This window comes from Syngnathus typhle, linkage group LG15, assembly GCF_033458585.1.
Source record: "Syngnathus typhle isolate RoL2023-S1 ecotype Sweden linkage group LG15, RoL_Styp_1.0, whole genome shotgun sequence".
NCBI lineage: Eukaryota > Metazoa > Chordata > Actinopteri > Syngnathiformes > Syngnathidae > Syngnathus > Syngnathus typhle.
Window position 1 is genome coordinate 8,949,797 of NC_083752.1, and position 23,027 is coordinate 8,972,823.

Consider the following 23,027-nt stretch of genomic DNA (forward strand, 5'->3'; position numbering starts at 1 on the left):
AATAGTGGGGCGCGCCCCCCTTGGGGCAGTGGCGCTCTCATTGTTACTTCTGTCACGTTTGCGACAGTGCAACAGTTTACGACTTACAAGACAAGTTAGGATAGTCACGGTGGGGAGGGGGGGCGCGAATAGATTTCTTCTTGCTAGGGGGGGGGGGGCGTAACAGAAAATAATTGAGAAGCACTGGACTAGATAGACATTTTAGGTTTTGATCTTTGGACAATCTTATTGGTAAGTTATTACAATAATGGGGGAAAAAATAGTCATCAACCTCACTCGCACGGACTTTGACTGGCAGGTCATGGATTAAAAGAAATAAATAAATTAAGTAAATGTCTGCTCCAGTCCACGCGTGTGAATGTGTGTTACGCATGCTAGCCCACAGGTAACACATGCTCACCACATAATTACAGTGATTACACGCCAGGCTGTGGATCCGTTTAATATGATAGTAGACACTAGAAAAAAATATCTGGATTGTTGACAGCCTTGTGGCACTGTAGCCGTGTGACAGTCAACCACATTTCTTATGCTGCAATTACCAAGCCCGAATTCAATCAGTCAGGCCAATACATGTTTTTATTGCAATTATGCAAAAGTCCTTACAGCTCGCTGTGTGGCGAGACGTGGTGTGTGGCAGCCTGTCTTTATTGCTGTATTTGTAAAATGAAGTCCTTAAGAAGTCCCTGTCACTCTAACCTTGTAACATCTCGGTAGTATCACATGCAAACGCTTCAACCTCTTGAAAGCAGCTCTTTAATATAATTGATGCAACAATAAGGTAAGCATGTAATCAAGTAGCCATTGCCAAGCTGTGATTAAACAGTTTGAAACAACTGATTACCAACCCCGATATGGGGGGGCGTTATGAAAATACTAATACCCCAACGCTCTAATTGCAAGGCATTTTACACTTGTGATTGGCTTGTATCAATGCTATCATCACATTATCCACAATAAGACAGGAAAGAACATGAATATGGCAAGATGAAGCTCTGCTCCACTTTGTTCTGCTCCACGACACATTCTAATGTTAACAGTGGGGCCCTGCAGTCTGACTGAGCTAATGGGATGCCATCCTATCAGGCCATGCGCCCAACCAGAACATTCAGATAGATTGTCCACATCAAACCTTTTGGAAAATTAGCCAGCACATATTACGCTGTGGCATTTTGCTAAATCTGTCTAAATACTACGATATGCTTAGTGAGCAGTGAATGCCGAGTGAATGGAACCAGGCTTGCTCTTGAGTCTGCCTGCTCAAGCTGAAATGATTGAAATCATGTTGCACAAACTAAATCCACCGTTGTTGTTTTTTTTTTCAGAGATGATCATTAGGTTCGAAACATAAAAAACATCCCTTACAGCTGATGTAATTTATATTTTGAAAAAAAATTCAAGTGTTTTGGAAGCTGGTACATTGCAAGCTACCGAAGCCCTCATCCTTGCCATTTCAATGTCACAACAGAGAAATGTGTTTGAATTATAGTGTAATACTTGCAATCTAACACCTGACTGGACTTGAAACTTTTATTTATTGAACCAAAAGTAATTTGAGCGTGAAGCAATGTGCCGCAGCTGTGTTATGAACAGCAAATGATGGGCAGTATCGTGAGTGCCAGTTGTCATTGGTCACATTTGATGAGAAAACTGACCTACGGGTAATGAGCTTCGCAGAAATTCCACTTGAGTTCCACCGTTTCGGTTTCGGCTTTCTTTTTTGAAGTGCAGCCATGTTCGAACTAGGTTTCCTTAGTTGTACTTGCTCATATCAACTGCCGGTTAAAAGCTGAAATACGAAATGATCAAAAGAGTTAAATTTTAGATATATGGCCATCTCTCCTATTTGAAAGACTTTGCATTTGCATTCATGCTATGGGAAAATTTGAATAATTTGAGCCCGTCATTAATAATTTAGACAAACAAACACTGAGCGGTGTTGTCTCATTTTGATGTGCAATGAATAAAAAATGTGACTGCCATGATAGATTGGATTTTACACTGATGAATCGAATACAATTCTCTCAGTCCAAACGTCTGCAGCGTGCACAGGTCACCTTTTAGTAACAATTCAGCACGTTTTAAATCTTGAGACGAATGAAAAATCAACACGTCGCCACAGTTTTGCGCGCGTAATTAATTAAAAAAGAGGGCCATCTGCTCTGAAGCAAAAGTGGCCTTTGAATTACAAATGACTTGTGCTTGACTTTATCTAGCACCTCTAGTTTGAAGTGTATGACCGACATGCAAATCCAACAGAAAATATCCAGGAGAATATATTTGGTGTGACACTTATGGTATGTTGTGTAAATGACACAATGCTTGTAAAAATGTTTTACGGTTTAATAACAGCATTTAAGTGCCTGTGGGGGTGGGAATAAAACACATAAAAACTCAGATCGTTCTTAATTTTGATTTGACTACTTCTAGTGATGTGAATTTACAATAAAAGCATGTAGAGATTTGTGTTATTGTACGGGTGTCATTGTAGCTTTTAACTCGGCTGGATTTTGTTGACATTTTCCTGATTCTAGATTAATTTTGTTTTGATGCAGCAGCTTTCACAGTACGCACAGCGACAATAAGTGCGTTGCACTGGATTGCAGTGGAAGAGCAACCTTTTTCCCGTCTGTGTTTTTGTCTCAGGGGCACATCTACCGTGTAGGTGTGGGCAGCTCCTTTCACAGCTGGGAGTGCTTGCAGATCAGCAGCGGATCACAGAGACAGTTTTTACATGATACAAGGCTTGCCTGAGCTCAGGATTTTCTCGCCTTTTGTTGTACAGCCCGCTTTGTGGAATAGCAGATCAAAGCTTCACTCAGTGCGCCTCACATAACATCATTTACACATCTGTGAAATCTACAATCATGGAGACGACTATAGAACCTCTCTTCCATTCATGCATGGGAGGGGGGGGGGACTTTGAGCAAAGACAAAGCTTAGGCGGAGAACGGAAATGCTCTTGCTTTTTCTGAGGGGCATTCAGTCGATTATTTGAGCTTTCACAACCGCTCATTAATTCTATTTCTATTTTACCTATTGGCCATCCGCTTTCTTCTTTTCACATGAGCAAGCTATTCATTAGTTGATGCAGGTTTGATGGATATATTATTCAGGGATAAATTGTCAACGGTGAGTCCACAACTCATGAAATATGTATCCGTTGGAAAGATGTTCATTTTGCCAGCTGTTTCATGCACTTATGATGAAGCTGACTGAGGTTTCCATCTACCGACTGTCACTCAAGGACAAACCCTTGTTGATGTTTTTGCTCTCGCTGATTATTACGCTGATTTTTGTCAACATAAAAGCTGTGGTGCACTGTGTAGCATTTTACCCCAGGGTGCATTTTGGTCTCAGGGATGACTTTTTGGATTTGATTGATTGATTGATTGATTGAATATTTATTGATCCCCAGGGGTGGGGAAATTCAGGCCCCAGCAGTATTCATACCACAGAGTGGGTATACAAAAGACACAGGCTGCCACACAACGGCGCCACAAAGAAAGCCAGAAAGTGCTCAAGATAAAAGCCATCAAAGCAAAACAAAGCTAAAAGACAAAGGAAAAAAAAACTGTGGCCAACCAGCACCCCTCAATACAAGAGAACACCCCAAAACACACAAAATAGCCTCCACGGGGTCCATAGACAGGTGTAACGGCAGTCCAGTTCAACGGCGCCCAATGGACCGTGGTCGTGAATCGGTGAAAAACATCACAAAGCAGGCAAACGTGTGAGCAGCGTCCTGGGCACCCAGTCGGATGCACGTGCAGATGGTCACCACGGGGCTAGCATGGCGAAAGTCGTTGGTCCCGACGAGCACGAGGAAGCGGAGTCCCTACAGGGGTTGCGGTTGCAAGGCCAAGGCGAGGGACCCGGTCATCACTGGCCGGATAAGCAGGAAGCCGCCGTAGATTTACGCCGGTCTCGACCGATGATCCCGGTCCCAGGAAGAAAAAATAATAATACAAAATATCCGATCCGAAGAGATACCGAGGTGCGGTAGAAGGCACCAGCATCGCCGAATGGACAAAAAGACAGAAAGAAAAAGGAGAAAAGAAAGAAATAAAGAGGAAAGGAGAGAACACTGCTGGGAGGCAGCCACTTACGGCGCCATACCGAAAAAAAAAAAAAAAAAAAAAAAAGAGTGTAAAATAAATAAATAAAGAGTGCAAATAAATTGACCACATTTTCTGACGTAGTAGTGAGTCCAGGTCATCTATTAAAGCCGTTTGCAGCCGTTAATTTTAGATGTACGATTGCTCAAACTGCCCTCATGGCGCCTGCAGAGAAACAGCCGCGAAGGAGTGCTTTTGTTTTGTTGTTGTTTGCTCATCTGAAGTAGCTCGGCTCAAAGATGAATGACTGTGTTCTCTAGGAACTCTGAGGTTAATTTAATTGAGTTGAATTAAACCTAAGCCAGGTAGAAACGGCAAGAGGGAAAAAAATCTATGCCGTTAATCTATAAAAGCTTTGAGGGCTTCAATTCGGATTACGTCGATTATTTTGCTGTCTGGTCACAGTCACACCCTCAGTCCCTTTTTCCTTGTTTAGGTAGAGAACTGATGACAAATGACCGTATTTGTCATGTGATGTTGCTTCCGAATCTGAATTATCTCATTTTCACTTGCCATTATTTGGCTCAATATATTGATTTAAAAGATCAGGCGCAAGACTAAATCAGCCTGACTGCGTTGAAAGTTTTGTCGCAAGAGCTGCCTTCTGCAAGTCTCGCATGCAATTGTATACGTTGCTACGTATCTGAATGCCTGTAACCCAGTGGAAACAGTTGTCATCAAACTTTGTTGCCAAGACCTGGACATACCTGCCGAATTGATGAAAAGATGAGATGCACGGTGGAAGGAATTTCTGGCAAGTGAAGGCTGATTATTTGGTGACAACAATTTTCCCTCTGGGCAATGGGTTAGTGTGGCAAGATGGAACCTTATCATACAAAGAAAAGAAACACTCTTGAAATCTCCCGGACGCATATGGGAACGATAAGACACAATAAGATAACCGGTTAATGATCCCCGTAGGGAAAATTCAGGTGTTCCAAGTTGTGAATAACAATGTACATGAAACTATGTTGACGATTTAGCCTTGAAAAGTGAGCCTGAGGTCTTAATTCAATGTGTCGGTCTTTCAGTGCTCCGGCTCATGATATGCCATGTGTACACACAGGCAGGGGCGCAATCTGCCCGTGTCTTTGGTTGTCTGTATTTGTCTTGCTGTCTTTATTGTGCTCCCAGTGTGCTCTTTTCTCTCTGCCTCCTCTCTGTTTCATGGCGGCTTCAGCCCTTTGCTCTCCCATTACCTCACTTTTCTATTATATTCCCATAACAGGCCTGTCACGTCCTAAGAAATCACCTCTTGTTCTTGACTGTTGCAAGATGACACATTGAAATGTTTCAAATGCTATGATTAGCCAACATTGTTCAAGGATTCCCAGAACCAAGCTGCTTAGGGGTAAAAGATAAATCCATGCTGTGTAGTTATCTTCTACATTACAATCCTTTTTGTCGTTGTGACAGTGGAAATGACACAAGTGGGGGAATTAATGTGGACCTTCCCTGCCATGTTAATCTAATGTTAACGCATAAGGGAATTGATGGCGCCGTTCTGCAAAGCAGGGCATGGGCTCTCCCAACCTCTTGATCAAATGAAATATGAAGCAGCTCATGTGTATTTATGTACTACATGCCAGTGTTATTTTTGCTTTGGAGTTGAAACACATTGTGTCCTTTTAAATAATAAAACACATAAGCTTGATTCAGTTGATATGCCACGGGAGTATGGCTTTGGCCGCAAGTCACAATATCATCAACGTAGCATGTGGCAAATTGTGTTGTATTGTTATATAACTTACTCCATGAGATCAGGTTGTGAATCAAGGACACTCACTAAGGTCTCAACCAGTTGCTGAAAATAATGAGGTAGGGCACAAGTTAGACTAACTCTAAATATAACCAGTTAATCTGTTTCAGCTTTCCTAGATGACTTGATATGCATCCATTCATTTCATTAAAAGCTAAATAAATAAAAGATCATTCATCCTTATGCACCATGTCCAGCTGCTGCGGCACCTGCCACTGAGGTAGAATGTTGTCTGGCTCTGCACATTTGATTTGGAAATAGCCAACATCACCCAACCTGTTGAAAATTTTGAATGACTCTCCCAGACCTGGCACATTTTAACATCTCTTGCGTTTTGGTTATACCTTTTCTTTTCTTTTGCCAACCAAGCCACATGGTTATTTTTCTGATAAATTACTCAAAAGTAGTCTTCAACCGAAGGCAAATGCTATAAATATGATAAAGCAGTGTGTTATGGAGTGCGAGAAAGAAGTGATCTCACCAAACCTCTGCAGCTTGAAGATATATTAACTGCTGCATTAGTAGTCCTTCCAAAATGTCCGTGATTTTTATTCCGACTGAAATTGTGAGGAATAACGATTTGCACTAAGCTTGTCAAGAGAGCAACCGTGTCCTAAGATTATGAGAACTATTGAAGTAGCCCTTGAAGTTTAACCAGCAGGAAAAAAGCAGATGAGCAAGAATTATGCGGCGATGGCAATTCAACAGCTGCAGCTGGGTTGGCAAATGCCAAGTCATAATGTCTCAAAATCAGCTCTTGCAGCCAACTCAAATTGCACTCAGAAAGATGCAGAGTAACGTTGCCAACAAACTGTTTATTGCATCTTAGATTTGTTGAAAAGAAAGGAATTGCAATTAGAATCGACGCACAGAACATTAATCACAGTCAAGATTGATAAGATCTAAATAGCATCCAGTTACCGCAGACGTTACGGATAAGTGCATTTCACTAAAGGAATACAAAGCAGATGATACTATTTTTATTTTATCAAGTGCGCATGGGTGTACACACACACTTGTGCTTTTATTTGTGCGTTTTACGTCTGTGCATGCTCCCAGAGGGGAAACAGGCTGTGTGGGGTGTTATCTGCTTGTGCAGAGGGTGACAGCTAATCACCGGCCCTGACAAACACTAGGGGAGAGGGGAGGGAGGAGAGATGACAAACGAGAGGGGGAGATGGCAGCGGCCAGTGCCATTGACATTGGAATTCCACGCTGTAACCACAGAGTGCCTCGTATCCTGTCATCACGTCGCCTGTAGAAGTTTGAATCCGGCGGCGGACAACCGCAGAGCCTCCGACCTGGCCCACTGACAACTAATAAACCGCCATCATGGACGGAGCGCCACCAAGAAAACAGTGATGAGTTGAATAAATCTTTGTGTTTGCCAAGTCTGTCAGCACCAGCTTTGATCTCCTACCTGCTGCTCGTAAATTCCACAGTCTGGCCCGGGAGGACGGCCTGTATACGGGTAGCTGTTACGGAAGCCGGCTTGCACCATGTTACCTTGTCAGGTGAAGGCGGTCTGATTTTGTGGAAAACCTGCTTAAAGCGCGCGTCGTTCAATCTGTTGGTATGAAGTGCGCGTTGCAGATGGGCTGCCTTCCTGCGAGCTGCGTTTTGACATAGTGATCAGAGCAAGATGTGTGTCACTGTCATAAAATGGAGGCGGGAAGGCGAGACAAATTTAAGTGCGCTCCTGAGAGCGGATGACATCGTAGAGTACCGGCAACGAAATTGTGTAACCACAGTTATGTGATTGGCACTTTGCGCAATCATTAAATATTTGGTTAATGGACATTAATGACTGCTCAGTTTGATGAACCACTGCCAGACTGAAATGTCAGTCTTCTCCTGGCGGGTGCATTGGCTTCTGGCCTCCATATGGTTTCTGGGCTCCCTCCCATGCAGAGCCATTGTGGGTGGCATTATTTGGCGTCTGTCTGGGTAGCCGTGATGGGTGTCATGCTGAGGGCCTCCACACGGAGTGACCCTCATCTGCTCACACTGTCACACCTCTCACCACTTTGCTCTCTCTATCTGACCCTGTCACTAAGGCGCACGGTGACAGATTCAGCCAGAGAGAAATCGCACCAGGAACTCAAGCGGTTGGCAGATCTTTTGAGATGTAGCCGCTGCCGAAATCGCTTTGTAAATAAAATCAAAGATAACTGTCAGATCCGTTTACTGTGCACGCTGCTTGAGCGCATGCAAATTGCGCTATGGGTGAACGAGTCAGAGGTCCAATGCTATCCCGAAATTGAAGTTGTCATCCATTTCTTTAAGCTTAAGTACGAGCCACGTGTTAAACGGTGCCACCATTCCAACGACTGATCAGATTGCACGATGTTTCCTGTTAGGGTTTGGGAATAGACATTTTGTCATCTAATATCTTATCCACAGATGGTTTGGTCCGGATGGCCGCATGTCTACAATTGAGTGCATGCACATCTACATCTGTGTTCTTGCTCGGTGTGGGCGCTAATGACTGTTGGCATTTGGCCGCTATCAGTAGATTGTTAATTAGTATTGAGAGGTTTGGGGGAGATGCACAGATTCCCTTCTATCTGTGAAACAGATGCCGATTTGATCTGCTAACCCCACTCCCAAGTCTCTTCTCTGTGATGTGAAACTTTTTGTTTGTTGGGACTGAATTTATTTTGGCAAGTCAAGTTCAGTGCCGCCCATGAAATGAAACACCAATGTGGTTCCAACATCTAACTATGGAACCTCTGTGGGTATTTTATTTGTTTGTTTAAATTGCATTATAATGAAGGTCACAAATGTCACATATGACTAAAATTGCCAAGTCAATGAATTTCATATACGTAACTACTGTGTTTTTAAGACTATAAGTCACGTTTTTTTCATAGTTTGGGTGGGGGACTTAGAATCAGGAGCGACTTATATGTGAAATTATTCACAATTCTTCAAAATTCAAAAATCCGCAATGTAGTGAAACTGCGATGTAGCAAGGGATTACTGCAATTTGAACTGTAACTGACGTCAGCGGCGCACATGCAGCGGTTGTTTACATAAAGGACAAAGGATTCGATCATGGGATTTAATGACTTGGAGTGACAGAGATTGTTTGATAAGATTGTTTATAATTATATGGGCCTGTGGAATAATTTGAACTGCTTCGACGTCAGCGGCGCGGCACACACACGACATAAAGGACGATTGATGGATTTAATGATTTGGAGTGACGCAGATGATTTGATAAAAGTGTTATTTATGTCATAGTTATTTGGATAACTGTTAATGTTACATCAGGCCCGTTCTCAGCTCTTCGTTTGTGTTAGCATACCGTATCGTTTAGCCTGTTGTTGCTCGTTCATGACTGTTTTTGGTGTTGGATTTTGTCGAATAAATTTCCCCCAAAATGCGACTCATACTCCGGTGCGTCTCATATATGTTTTTTTGCACTTCATTGTGCATTTCATGGCTGATGCGACGTATATTCCGGAGCGACTTGTAGTCCGAAAAATACGGTACTAGATAAAGCCACTAATAGCTTTGCTATTCGACCTTTGCAGATGACCATTACCTAAAATGAATAAAAAAATATTATATTGTATACATCCTGTCTACAAATGAAACAACCCTTTAAACTTTAAGGCTTAAACTATTGTGAATTCTTTTTTCAAATGGTAACTGAAGGCAAGCTTTTTTGCCGCAATGCGCCGCAACAAAGAAAATAAAGTTGGGCAGTTTATCCTTTTAAATGTCCCCAGTAATTAATTTTCTTTGTGAGTCAAACGGCAAAGAAAAAGAAAGACAATTCGAACAATTTCCATATATTGAAAGGCAACCTTTAACAAATCTCTAACTCAGAGACACAGAGCTAAAATATTCCTCTTGCACTCAGCAACGTCAGATCCTTTGTCTATTCAGTTAATTGTAGAATAGATGTCCTGATGGAATTGCTCTGTGACCTTTTAGTATTTTAATGTCCTCAGCCCATATATTTGCTAAGTGATGGTATTCTGGCTGATTAGTCCTCCAAATACACACATGGATGCACACACTATTACCAAACACAATGTATTCACTCCCAGAACCCGACTCCCATTGTTCTGCTTTATAACACTGGGAAAGGAGCATCAGTCAAGTATATTAGCTGGATCCTATTACTGTCACCAGATTGCCTCTCTGAGCCATCTTAAAGAGCCCCCAGACAAAACTTCCTGTCATGTTAATCCAAGCTTTAATAAATAGAGGGATGTGTAACCATATTCAAATCGGGCCTCCCATAGTTGTGCTGACAGAGAGACAGGCTATCACCAAATAACAGATGAAAGTGTTTTGTATGAACAGATGAAAAGTTTTCTATCAGTGCTCAGTCTCTTCAAATCCTGGGAGAAATGACAAATCATTGAAAGGTCCTCTAAGCTTGAGACTAATGTAAGTGAAGCACTAGCAATAGTGACCATTGTATAGAAAATAAATTAGATTTTTGTTCGACCAGCAGATCACTCCATGTTCACCTGTTGATTTGTACGTCATCTAAACCTCGACATCAGCTGCCAGTGAGTCATTTCCATTGCCTCACCGATACAGTTAAATAACTGGTGGTTCAAAGCCAGCTGCAAAAGGCACAATAGAAACCCATGTCATTTCCGCTCTCGAGTAATCTCAGCGCTGACGGAGGATTCAAGGCCACATTTACATAGATGCGCAACTTTCAAAAAAAGAGCAAACCACCTAGAATTGAATGCTCTCTTCCAGACTTGTTTTATTTCCAGACAATTGTTCCTTTTCGTCGAAGAGAAAAGGCCAGTTTTTATTTTCATTTTTCATTGTGCTTAAGCAACAAATCATGTAAAGAACTTCAATATTTTTACACACAGTCCCTGAACATATCATCGTATCTTTTGCCCCCTATTGCCTCTTCCGCATTTCCGCCTGTAGCTATTTTTGCATTAAGCGCATCATTTTGTGAAATCTACTGCAAATATGTGCACGTGTACGTGCGTACTTGTGCGCGCATGAGAAAAATCAGATCGGCTTTGCAGGGAGGAAGAAAATCATTTTAAATAGGTCCTCTGTGTTAAACTGTTTGCTCTGGGGCTTAAGGATTGCTCACCTCTCCAAATACTATTTTAGCTTGAAAGCAAAATATTTCCCTTGCTGAGCTTTCACACGGGAGAATGAGGGAAAGCACCGGCCGGCACTGTAGTTTGTAGGTGGCTTGCAGGCATACTCTATTCTGACAGAAAGAGGAGGCACTCGGTGAGAGAGTAGCAGAGGGCTCTATTCATAAAATGACTCCGTAATGGCAAGTTCGTGTGGCCTGGAAAAGGAAGACAAGAAGGTTGATGGACAAGGCCAAGGCAAACATCCTCAAACATATGGAGTTCAAGTATGTGGATATGACTGTGGAAGGCCAAACGTGGGACTAAGCACCGCACCATACTCGCGGTCCCATTCATTCAGGAAGGTGTGACCTTCAAAGTGATGTTCAAATTTCTATTAAAGGGTCAGAGGTAGTTTTAAACGAGCGTTTTCAAATATGAGCCAAAGCACTGACAAGAGTGTTGGAGTCTTTGAGCCATCAGCTGTCAGCCATGTTTGATACATGCTTTGTGACACATTTTTTCCATGGAACTATCCATTAGGAAAATTGGCAAAATGATGGCACAAACATCACGTTTCTTTGATAGCATTCCATTGGTGGATGTGCCCTTAGCATGATTGGCTTTTTTGAATTGTGCATTCGCTAGTCTGTGAGCCGCACAGAGCCTCCGCGTTCGGATCACCAGAAGCTCTCCGCAAGAGCATCACTTTGCATCACCATAGCGACCTGCTTGGATGCAGAGCAGGGGACCTCATAAATATGTAATGGTGACACATTTGAGAAATTGTCCTCCTCGAGTGTTTCTCTCAAGCCATTTTGTTAATGTCAACATGAAGGAAACTTGTTTGAATAAGTGTTGACGTTCAGAGCACGCTCTATATAGTTAATATATACGCAGAAATTAGCATCAAAGCTAGAAAACGGCAGATTTTTTGGACAGTTTTCATTAAAGCAAAACATACTTAATATTTTAGATTGACTTAATAATATGGTTTATAATGAGGTATAAGTGTTTTTAAACGTAACAACGTAAGATAACGGTCGCCCCAGTTTGGCGCGATCAGAAATTGCAAACACTCCATAAATCTAACTTTTAAAGACACATTTGAGCTTTCCTGGGAAACTATCAAATCCAATCAAAACGTGCGCGTCAAGCAGCGACTGGTATTTCAGAGTGGTTCATCCAGATGGAACGAGCCGAGCAGCAATGAGACGGGTGGGAGGAGTCAGCCACACGGCTTGGAAGCTGCAAATATCTGTTTCCATACACCATAACTAGACAGCTGGTCAGATCACAGCTAATAGTGCCCCTGCAGAAAAGTCACGGCGATTGTAGAGTTGCAGATGCTTCGTCTCTAGTGTGTGTAATGCAGTCCAAGGAGCTGATCAGCAGAGCACCTTCTAATTCCTTAACCATCCAGTATATTCCTCTGCAGCGCAGGTTCTTTGTCACATGACCGAAAGCCACCCATAGGCTAACAATTAAGGGCCCCCTCTCCTAAATGTGTAATTACAAAAGCTGAAAGGAAGCACAAATGTTGCCCTCTACTCTTTGTGAAACAAGCACTTGTAAGAGCACTCAAGCGTGGATGCAGGCAGCTCTGTGTGCAATTCAACCGCCTCTGACAGTGACATAGACTCCCCCTCTACAAAAGAACAATTGAAAGGGTTGTTGCAAATTTGTCCATTGTCACTGGGCTGCTATCATTTCTCTCTTAATTGTCATCACTGAAATAGAATAGGAGATGATCTACTCTGCAAAGGGAGTGTTGATGAAGGGATAGTGTCAGCTGAGCCTTCTCCTTGACCATGACCCTTATTTGTCATAATGATGCTAATGATGTGATACTTAATTGAGATCTGTAGGGGTTTTTTCTTAACCCCCCCCCCCGCCTTGGAAACCTATGGAACAGCTAAATCCCAAAGGGAATCTGTGGAACTACTCCCCTGATCAGTGAGTCCCAAGGAAGATGGATGCTTATCAAATCATTAATGCTGTGCGGTAAAGATGTGGTTTTTGAATCAAAGAAACAAAGTTACCCCAAGTGATATATTTTGAACTAGACCTTGCCATGTCCAAAACAAGCAGCACAACGCTCTGTGACGTGGCAGCTCAAAACATTAACACAAAGGTCACCTTATGTGGTTATGACCTTACTTTCTTTAGCGTCAGATATCATCCATATAGGTGTCAACCCCAAATTGCAGAAAAGCTCCTCTGCTCGCTTTCCTGCCATGAGTTGAATGTAAATGTGCGGTTGACACCTATCTAAATCGCTGTCATAATTCATTTCCAGAGCTCTTAAATCTCTCCCTGTCACCTGGCAGGTCTGCTGTTTTCCAATCCAAACATATCATATTAGCCCTTATTGATGCCTTTGTCCTTTGATACATAATTCATCTCCCCCAAAACTTTTTTTTTTTTTTACAAATCATCATTTATCTGTCTTTTGTCGTGGATTTATTTCCAAGTTCTTATGCACTTTTTCAAGAACCACCATAGCCACACTAACCAGTTTCTCACATGAACAAAATTGTATTGTGAGGACAGCAAATATGGTAAGAGCAAACAATTGATTCACAGACACATAAACGGAGGTAAGACACAGATGGGAATGGAACACATCAAGGCAAAGCAAAATAGCAGACTCCTGACGAATGGGATTGGTGAGACACACATTAGCAGACAGCGGGGACAATTCTAGGACAGGGGGGTGTTTCAAAACAGAAAATGGGCAGATTGCAAATCATTAGCTTTGAGCTATTAGGTTTCATCAGATTGAAAATTTAATCATATTCTAGTGTTATGATGAGGTGGCCAAATGGTTTCTGTAAGCAACCGTAGTGTTGATAATTAATCAGTCACAAACTATTGGCCACAAATGGAAAAAGTCCCTTTGAACTAAAACTACATATATTGTTTTGATTTCTGGTTTACATTTTTATATTAAAGTTGGAGTGGAATTGCGGGACAATCAAAAGTATTCCTGACTCCTTCCTCAAAATCCAGATTAGTCCCATTTGAAAGATGTGCCTCCAGCATTGGATGCCTCCACATTTGCCACTTTTGTATCATAAAAGGTTGGCTTTCGCGGCCACAGCAGAATTGATTTGTTGGGTTTGTGTTCAAATTTCGCTTAAGTTTCAAGAAGCCAGTCCGTGTCTCCTGTCTTCTCTTCACCTGTTGGCCTTGTTTGGAAGTGTTATTTGCTGCAGGTTTAGTTAAAGAGCTGCCTGGCCTCCTGCCCCCTCAACTGCACTCTCCATTTTTTAAGTGGTCATGGATGGGTCCAGTGCATATACCACCGCCAAATAGACTGTTCTTTTCTTCATTGTCACAAAAGGCCAGCTACTTTGCTGGAGTTCCCTTTCCCCTTTTACATAGTGATAAGCCAGCCATTATCCTTTGAACCTTTCTTTTCACCAAGCCAGGAGAAAAGGAAAGAGTGAAAGTGAAGGAGGAGGAGGACGACAGAGTAAGATTTCTTCCCTGAGGTGAGACTGGCCTCACCTCTGTGAGGCGGGCTTTTTTGTGAGCAGCGAAGAGGTCCTTAACCTTCTATCAGATGGAGGCACACAGTTGTGTTCTGCTTGAATAACTACATTGAAAAGCCCTCGAGCACTGGAGATGGTTCTATAGAGTCTGCTGGTGCTGGAAAGAGCGAACGGGAGAGTGACAAAGAGAGCGAAAGGCCACGTTGCACGACCTGCTCGTGTGACCCTCACACCATGTGCACATTCTCCGTTAAAATGCCTATCAATGCTTTGAATGAATCAGTGTTCCTTGTATGACAGGATGGCTTTCTTTTAATAATGTCACAGCATTGAACATTTATATGATATACCTACTTCCTTTAAAAGATCTCTCTTCAGCTATCTGCCTTGGGCTCCCAATGAATTCAATAGTATTTCTAGCAGCAGGAATAGTGCAATGTTGACTTATATCAAGGCCGCCTGGTTGTTGATAGTGTCGGGCGGTTACGTAATTCAAGCGATGGAATGTCAAACTTTATCTGGTGTTTAGGAGTGAAAAATGTGTAACTCTTAGTGTATTTTTGTTGTCCTTTTATACCAAGTCATTTTATATTGTCCCATCATATATATATATATATATATATATATATATATATATATATATATATATATATATATATATATATATGATGTGTGACCCTCACACACATATATATATATATATATATATATATATATATATATATATATATATATATATAGATAGATAGTAGGGGTGTAAATCGCGGGTTTTGTCGCGATACGATATCATATCGATACAAAGAACTACGATACGATATTTGCCGATATCTTAAAGCCTGCTGCGATTCATTCACGATATATCACGATATAGTGCTCTACGATCGATATATATATTTTTTTAAATAAAAAATATAGAACAATACCCTCATTTTTAACAATTCATACGCAAAATCAACAAGGTACTGCAAACTCTTTATTTAGGAAATTACAAGACTATTGTAGTATACAAAGTGCTTATTTTAACACTGAACTTTGATGTCGTGTTTTTTCTTTAAATGTGCGGCGAGATTTGTGGTCCCTGAATATTTGATCATCGCATGGCAGGATTTACAAACTGCACGTGTCTTGTCCGTTGAGCCATCTTTTCTTTGGAATCCAAAGTGCTTCCAAACGAATGACTTGAAGCCTAAAGGGGAGCAAATTTCCTCGTCTTTTTGGACACTAGCCATAGCACCAGCCCAGGAGCCGCGTACTAGTTGTCGACTCCCCTTTCACGTGCCTGCTCTGCTCACAACACAACGCCGCGCACTGCTCCCTGCTCCCGGAAAGAGGAAGCAAGCAACAATGAACTGGATTTCAAAATAAAGTCGCAAGGTCAAACACGGCGATATAAATCGATGTTTACGTTTAGCATCGATGCCAATAAATCGTAGAGCATTATATCGATTAATCGATATGTATTGATGAATCGTTACACCCCTAATATATAGTATGTCTGTGTATGGAATTGCATATATCGGTGATACTCATTGAGCAAAATATAGTAGCAACATTTACAGGGTCCGGCAAAATGATCTGACACATTTGTAGGTTTAATAAAATGCAAATAAATTAAAGAAACAAAAAAGTTTTTTGTTAAGTTCTAAAAGTAAATATAATGCCATTTTGTTTCGTTTCATTTCATTTTCGCTTAGTTTTCGAATAATGTTGTTTTGTTTCAGTTGCTAACATGAATTGGACCGATGAGCGTCGCGCTTTCATTGTGGAAATGTTTATCAAGAACGAATCTGTAACTGCAACACAACGAGTGTTTGCGCTTCAAACTTGGTAGACATGATCCCGTACCTGCTCGAAACACGATCTTGTTATGGGTTACTAACTTCAGAGCCAGTGGATCAGCATTGAAACGAAAATAAACCGGCGGACCTCGCACCGCCAGAACTCCAGAAAATGTGGCAGCGGTAAGACCAAAATAATATTATTTGAAACGAAAATAAAATCAAACAAAACAAAATGGCATTTTGTAATATGTAATTCTCAAAAATAATAAAAAACTTTTTTGTTTCTTTAATTCATTTGCATTTTATTAAACCTACAAATGTGTCAGATCATTTTGCCGGACCCTGTATATTCACCTATAATTGATGTATTAGCCACTTTCCTCAAATGAGAGTTACCTTCACATTTGTTATGAATGTGGTTGGTGAGTTCTGCAGAAAATCAGCAGGTTCCACACGCCACGCCAGCATCTTGCCTGGCAACGTCAACATCTGTGCCAAATGTGCAGCGAGAGTATGGCAAGAGCAACGTGCCAGTGCCAGGCTGCCTGGCTGCCAGGGACTCGTTTTTTATCCAATCAGACAGTTCTGCTTGAGTGAGACCCCTATTCTTGTCTCGTCCCATCTTCTCCCAAAGCCTCCCATGAAAAACACAGACACAGGCTTGTGCGCACGGCATAAAGCCTTGGAGGTACATCGTTACACTTACCTCGAAACCATAACCAGGAAGCCAGCGGTGTGTGTGTTTTTTTTCCTCCCCTGTCTGCCACTGTTCCCAAGCTCTCTGTCCTTTTTATATTCCCCCGAAGACAAAATTACGGAGTGAATGAGCATGCCTCACTGTGTTTTTAAAGCAGTTCTTCAAAGATATAAAAATCACAGGTTGTCTGTGTGAAGGAAAAATGCAGACTGACTATCTGTGTGTGGCTTTATTGGACATGATGAGGGATGATATTACGGTGGATGCTCCTGCTGCCGCGCCTGCGAGATGACGACGGATGGCCATTTGTCTCACTTTTGCTTAGCGTAATGCATTTATCCGTCTCCTTCCCCAAGAATGGACATTGGTGTTCATCAAACAAATTGTCCAAACAGTTCTCCATTTTCCTCGGGGCTTGTCATTATTGTCATTTTCTGCCACTTTTCACTTCGCCACGGAATCAGAAGGGGAGACGGTGTCTGGGTGACAATGCCGCAGTTGTTACTTGTCATTTTATCTGATGCTAATTAAACGGAATGAAATGATCATGAGATGACCCAACACACTTACTAAATAAAGGCTTCTTCTCTCTTCTCTTTCAGGTTGATGACGCCATGCTTATGTTTGATAAGACTACAAACAGACATAGAGGTGAGTACACAGCAAACCAAAAATGCAGTCAGTTTGTGTCCTTTCCTTGTGCGATAACGCAGAACAGTTCCTTTTCACGTGATATTAGGTGTCTCATCGGTTGAGCAATGAGAGCGCGTGTGTCAAACTGATCAATACGACGGCACAGTGTTTCCAATGTTCCAGCATTTGCCTGTGCGTATGTGCGCAGTTTGCCGTGTTTGCGTGTTTCGAGATGTGCTTAAAGGGTGTAAGATTGCGAGATGGTGGGTGCTGTGCAGGCAGATAACAGTGTCAGATAACAGCCAGGAGAAGCACTGACTTTATCGCACGCTCATCGGCGCCTTATCTTTAGATGAGAAAACATTTCTCTCTCAAGCAGAGGACTTTCCAAAGACAGGTTTCCTCTTTGCGCCCTAAGCCAGCACTGTGTGTTTAAACCAAACAGCCCACTTAAAGGGCGGATATAACCACTGGTTACCACACATAGGGCTGTCGTTTATCGGGCCGCTTCTATCGGCTGTTAGGGGAACTTCAAAGTAACAGCGTGCCTCGCTCTCTTAGTGTGTGTGTGTGTGTGTGTGTCTGTCTCTTTCTGTCCGTCTCGATCAGTGTGTGTGAGTAGTGAACAGCCACTGACAGGTATTTTCGCAAGAGAGGGATGCAGACCTTTCTGTCACATCAGTCAGTTTTTTTTGTTAGTCCGTAACTCCGTCATACTGAACTGGGCCATATTGAGGAAAATATTAGTCCGAAAATGATTTTTTTTAAATAAATATTAACGATGTATTTTGCAGCAAACCTACTGAACTTCCGGTTTAGTGGAAGTTTCTATAACAATAGGAGCAGGTTATAGAAATTCTACGTCAAGAATTTAACTTATCTCCCCCGCAATATTTTTATCATAATATCATAATATAACATTATACATATATACAGTGGAAAGCGTTTGACTTATTGCGAACAGTGAAATCCAGCGATTGATTGTAAAGGGATTAAATTACGATGTGCTCTGTGGGACCACGCTTTCTGAGAACGACCCGTAGACTACAGCACACCTGGGACTATTGGCATCCTAGCGCCATGCACTTTAAAATGTGGCTTTTTACAATAGAAAGTAGAACGAGACCCAGCAATGTTCCTTGCTGTCTTGATGGTGTGCATTTCCACCCTTGTCTCTCCCACCCTTTGTGAGTATGCTGTGCAGACAAACTCTCTTTGAGCCTGGTAAACAGTTTCCAAGTGTGGAACATGTGAACTATAGTGGAAGTGATCTATGGCTTTGAGGGGATTTTGATCTGTCATGACAGGACTCAGTGTGGGGTCTTTGAGACGAAGGCGTTTTCTCCCTCTTCTCCTTCTCCCCTGTCCGCGGTATAGGCAGCCTTTAGTGAGAGAGTGAGGACACTCTGGGACTTTGTTGGACATTTGCCTTTGGGCAGCAAAAGGCCCTTGAAATGAAGACAATGACGGAGAGAAACCCCTCCTTAGTATTTTTATTTTTTTTGACGACAACAGCAGTATTTATATTGAGTGTGACGATGAGGCATGAGGAAGGTGCAGTTAGTTTCTCGCTCACTGGTTGTCTTAATAGCATTCTGATTTTTTTGCTCCAGTGGGAATTTGAAAGAGTAGACATTTAGCGCTTTTATCCTGAGACAACAGGTCTCCAAGATGAAACGCATTCAATATTACAGACCCATAAGAATATTTTAATAATTCATCCGTGCCACTGGTGTGGCTGTGTAATATTAATGACTCAACTGCTCCATGACCACAAAAGAAAGGGCATTAAATATAAGTGAAACCAGTATCTTGGTCCACTGACTGCAGTCCAAATCAATTTCCCACCTGTGTAGATTTTTATCCGACAGATTGAGTCATGAAAAAATAATTCCAGCATCTGCTGCACTATGTAAAAAAAAAAAAAAGATCAGCAATAGCTCATTTCTATCCATCATTGTGCTGATATAAACAACTTCCGACAGTTCACCAATATGTTTTTTGTACATATAATTGTAAATACAATGAAGAGTATTTTTTCATGTTATCCTTATCATAACCTTCAATTATGATTAGTCTAAAAACTGTCAGAGCAAAAGAACCTCTGCAAAGGTTGAGGAAAAAAATTGAATTGTGTATAGTTGAGTTCAATGTGATGGAGTCAATGTGGGCAGAAGACGCATGATTGACACCTGATTGTTGGAGTGATTTGTGTGCGGAATGGGATAGAGGACAAACGTCACACTCCAATAGTAGAAGCATTGTCCTTCAGACGGTCCCTGAGAGGCGGTCCAAGCGAACGAACAAACGAATGCCAGCCATTGTCTATATTTCCCATTTTGTTCTCTTTGACTCACTATCTCCTGCAGTCTTTTTCCTCTCTTTTGGTCCACACCCTGCCCGACTTTAGCACCTCTTCTCTTTCTCCCGCCGTGTCTCCTGCTTAGAGGACAATCGCCATAAGCAAAGCCCCCAACAAAGGCGCGTGTAGAGCACCATCTCCTTGGCATTTAAAGGAGTAGAATACTGCCGATTGTGTTGGAAATTGAACTCTCCAAAGCCGCTCTTGCCTCAGCAGCCGTTCATTGTGGACAACTTCAATGTCTTGGGTGAGCAGCTTGGACCGTCCGGGGGTTGATGCAAGAGGGCAATCATTGTTCCATGTTTTACCGCAGTACCCTCATTGCTCCGTCTTCATTCCACCTTCTCCTTTCTCCTGAAACTCATTTTGTCGCAAGACGTAAAATAGGGATGTGTGGATGGAGCTGACAGAGATGACGTAAATATAAATATGATATGAACAAATGTTTTGGGACTGGACACACATGAGTTGGAAATGGATTTAAATACAGCATTTGGTGGGCTCAAAATGTTACGTGACTATAAAACAAGATAATGTGACTACTTTTTCTGGCAGTGTTGAGAGAAAGACATACATTATGTGTCGGCAATGAATTGGTTTAAATCTCTGCAGCAAGATAATCCAATAAAAGGTTGCTAAATGCTGACCTTTTCCTCAAGACCTTGACTTCATTTACTTACTCCAAAGGTGTGAGCTAAAATATTAAATATGACACCTCTGTTTATTTCCACGTTACTCCCCCTATTTTTTTAATTACACCAACAAGAAGAGTGATGAAATCCATGTGTAAGTTTCCTAAATATTGCTGAGTAGAAGTTAGCATGCAGACAGCAGCCATTAGTGTAGCCTTAATTGTGTGATTGATTGTTAGCTAAATTCCTTCTTTGCTTTTAATGATGCAAGTGCCAGTAATGTGCAGCAGATTTGAGGACCAGGATAAACATTTGGATTAGTGTCATGCATATTAGAAAAAAAAATGTTCCTGGAGAAGAAAAGGATTGATGACATTGTCTGAGGACTACATTAATTTGTGTATTACACACACACACACACACACACACATACGCACACACACACGCACACACACACACACACACACACACACACACACACACACTTACTTTTGTAAGGGCTGTTTTTCCACCTGGCAGAGGAACAGAAGACCGCATGGTGTGTGTCTGTAATCTCTTTACCTGAATTGGCAGAAAAGCTTGCAAGTGCAGCTCCCAGTGTGAAGTTGGCAGGGAGAAGTCAATGTCACACTGAGCGAGCTGCCTTCCAAACAATCCAAAACTGTTTGATGGTGTGTATTTTATAAGGGAGTGCTACTGATCCTGCGTCGGGCTCAAACAGCTTATGGTTTACCAATAACATTTTGGACAGTTATAGGTCTATTTCCAAAGTCTTGCTTAAGTCACTATGTGACATTTTGATACAATTGAATCTCTACTCCAAACTAGTATCTGGCAATATCAAAGTAATATTTAGTCGTTCTTGCCCATTGTGTTATTATACTGAACCATGACTATTTGACTAAGATTTTGCCGCACTGGGTGAGATGTAAAATCGTAATTGCCTTCATTATCTTTCATCTCTATGGCATCTTCAATTCATTATAGCAAGGCTGCCACAGTACGAGTCCAGCAACCCAGGAAGCAGGGTGAACTGTTGTTCCCAGAAAAGCCTTGGCGTTTGACGTCACCACAATGCCTCATCAGCCACCGGTGTTAGGGATTGAACATGGCCGACTGAGCAGAGGATGTCTGGCTGCAAAATGATTGCTGGCTCATTGACTGTGGAGGAGCGGAGGGAAACGGGCCGAATGCGGACAAGGAAAGCGTGCTGTGCGAAAAGAAACGGCAAGTCGAAGAAAGAAAGTGGAAAGAAGGCAGAGTGAGACCAAGGAGAAGTATAATGATGTCACGGTGAGGAGAGGAGGAGGAGGATATAAAGAATAAGGCAAGTGCCTCAATGGGGAGCCTCCCCCCGCTAACTCCACTGGCTGCAAACTGCTGCCGATGGCTTCAAAAGAGCACCAGGCGACCTCGGCCTCCGCTTCCAGCAATTAGAGATCACTCCAGCGGATGCCTCCTAGCCAGCCTGCAAATCCCTCAAAAAAATACCCCGTGATTACTGCTGCAGGACACAGGCTGTTTACCAAATGGATACTAAAAGAGAGAGAGAGAGAGAGAGAGAGAGAGAGAGAGAGAGAGAGAGGTTTGATAATGTCTTCTTTTTGTTCAGGCAAGAGACGGAGATGGCTCATTTGAGTTGTAAAGATGACACAACTTAAGAGATGAATTACCTCCAAGAGAGAAAGACAAGTTAACCAATTCTCACCCAAGTAGTCGTGCCAGCAAATGGCCGGGCGCTGTTATCATGACAAGAGCACAAAACCAATTTGGAGGGAGCTCAAACGCAGTATCTTTTCACAAGCAAGTCCACAAGGTCCACTTTGATTGTGAATATCCTCCACTGGCAATCTCTTTCTAAACAAACTCCTCAATCCCTGCCAGTTCCACTGGACTTGTCGTGTTTGCAGATGGCCACTGCTCTTTGCTCTGAGTACTGTGTATATGGCTTTGCTGATTCCACGGAGTCTTTTCGATTTGCTCGATTTGGTGCGAGCCTTAGCTGACTGAAGTGGTGTTCAGGAGAAGCCGTGATCTTTGCATCTTCTCTTGTCAGCTCACTTGGTCTGTGCTGAAATGACTCACCTTCACACAGTCAATGAAGTGTGAATGTCATTTCAATGGCGGAGCTAATGGTACACTATAGATCTAGCTCCACCCGGGGGCTTCCCACCATGGCATAATCACAGCGACACAGGAAATGATGTGTTTCGCCACTCTTAATAACTGCTCCAGCTCATCAGCTTCTGGCCCGCTAGCTTGTAGCGTGTCCGCATTCACAAACGGCAGACTTGGGATGCTTTCACAGTATTGGTCATTTACTCTGGTCGGAATGACTTGATGGCTTTGCAAACTCCACGGTCGGTTTTGCACTTGTCACACACTAAAACCTCACAAAGAAGCTTTGATATACAGACTAGTGAGGAACACAGAACTATTAAACACAAAGCCAAAATGGTTTTCTGAATAA

General features: G+C 42.2%; 1 protein-coding gene across 10 annotated transcripts in view; it reads left to right on the top strand.

Annotated features, from left to right (window-relative positions):
• The window catches only part of LOC133168388 (RNA-binding protein Musashi homolog 2), a 201,697-nt gene that overhangs the window by 83,844 nt on the left and 94,826 nt on the right, over positions 1–23,027 (top strand). For all 10 annotated transcript variants that reach the window (XM_061299922.1, XM_061299928.1, XM_061299923.1 and 7 more), the window contains exon 7: positions 17,533–17,581. In XM_061299922.1, the coding sequence (XP_061155906.1) occupies positions 17,533–17,581 (49 nt within the window). The remainder of the gene's footprint in view (positions 1–17,532; positions 17,582–23,027) is intronic.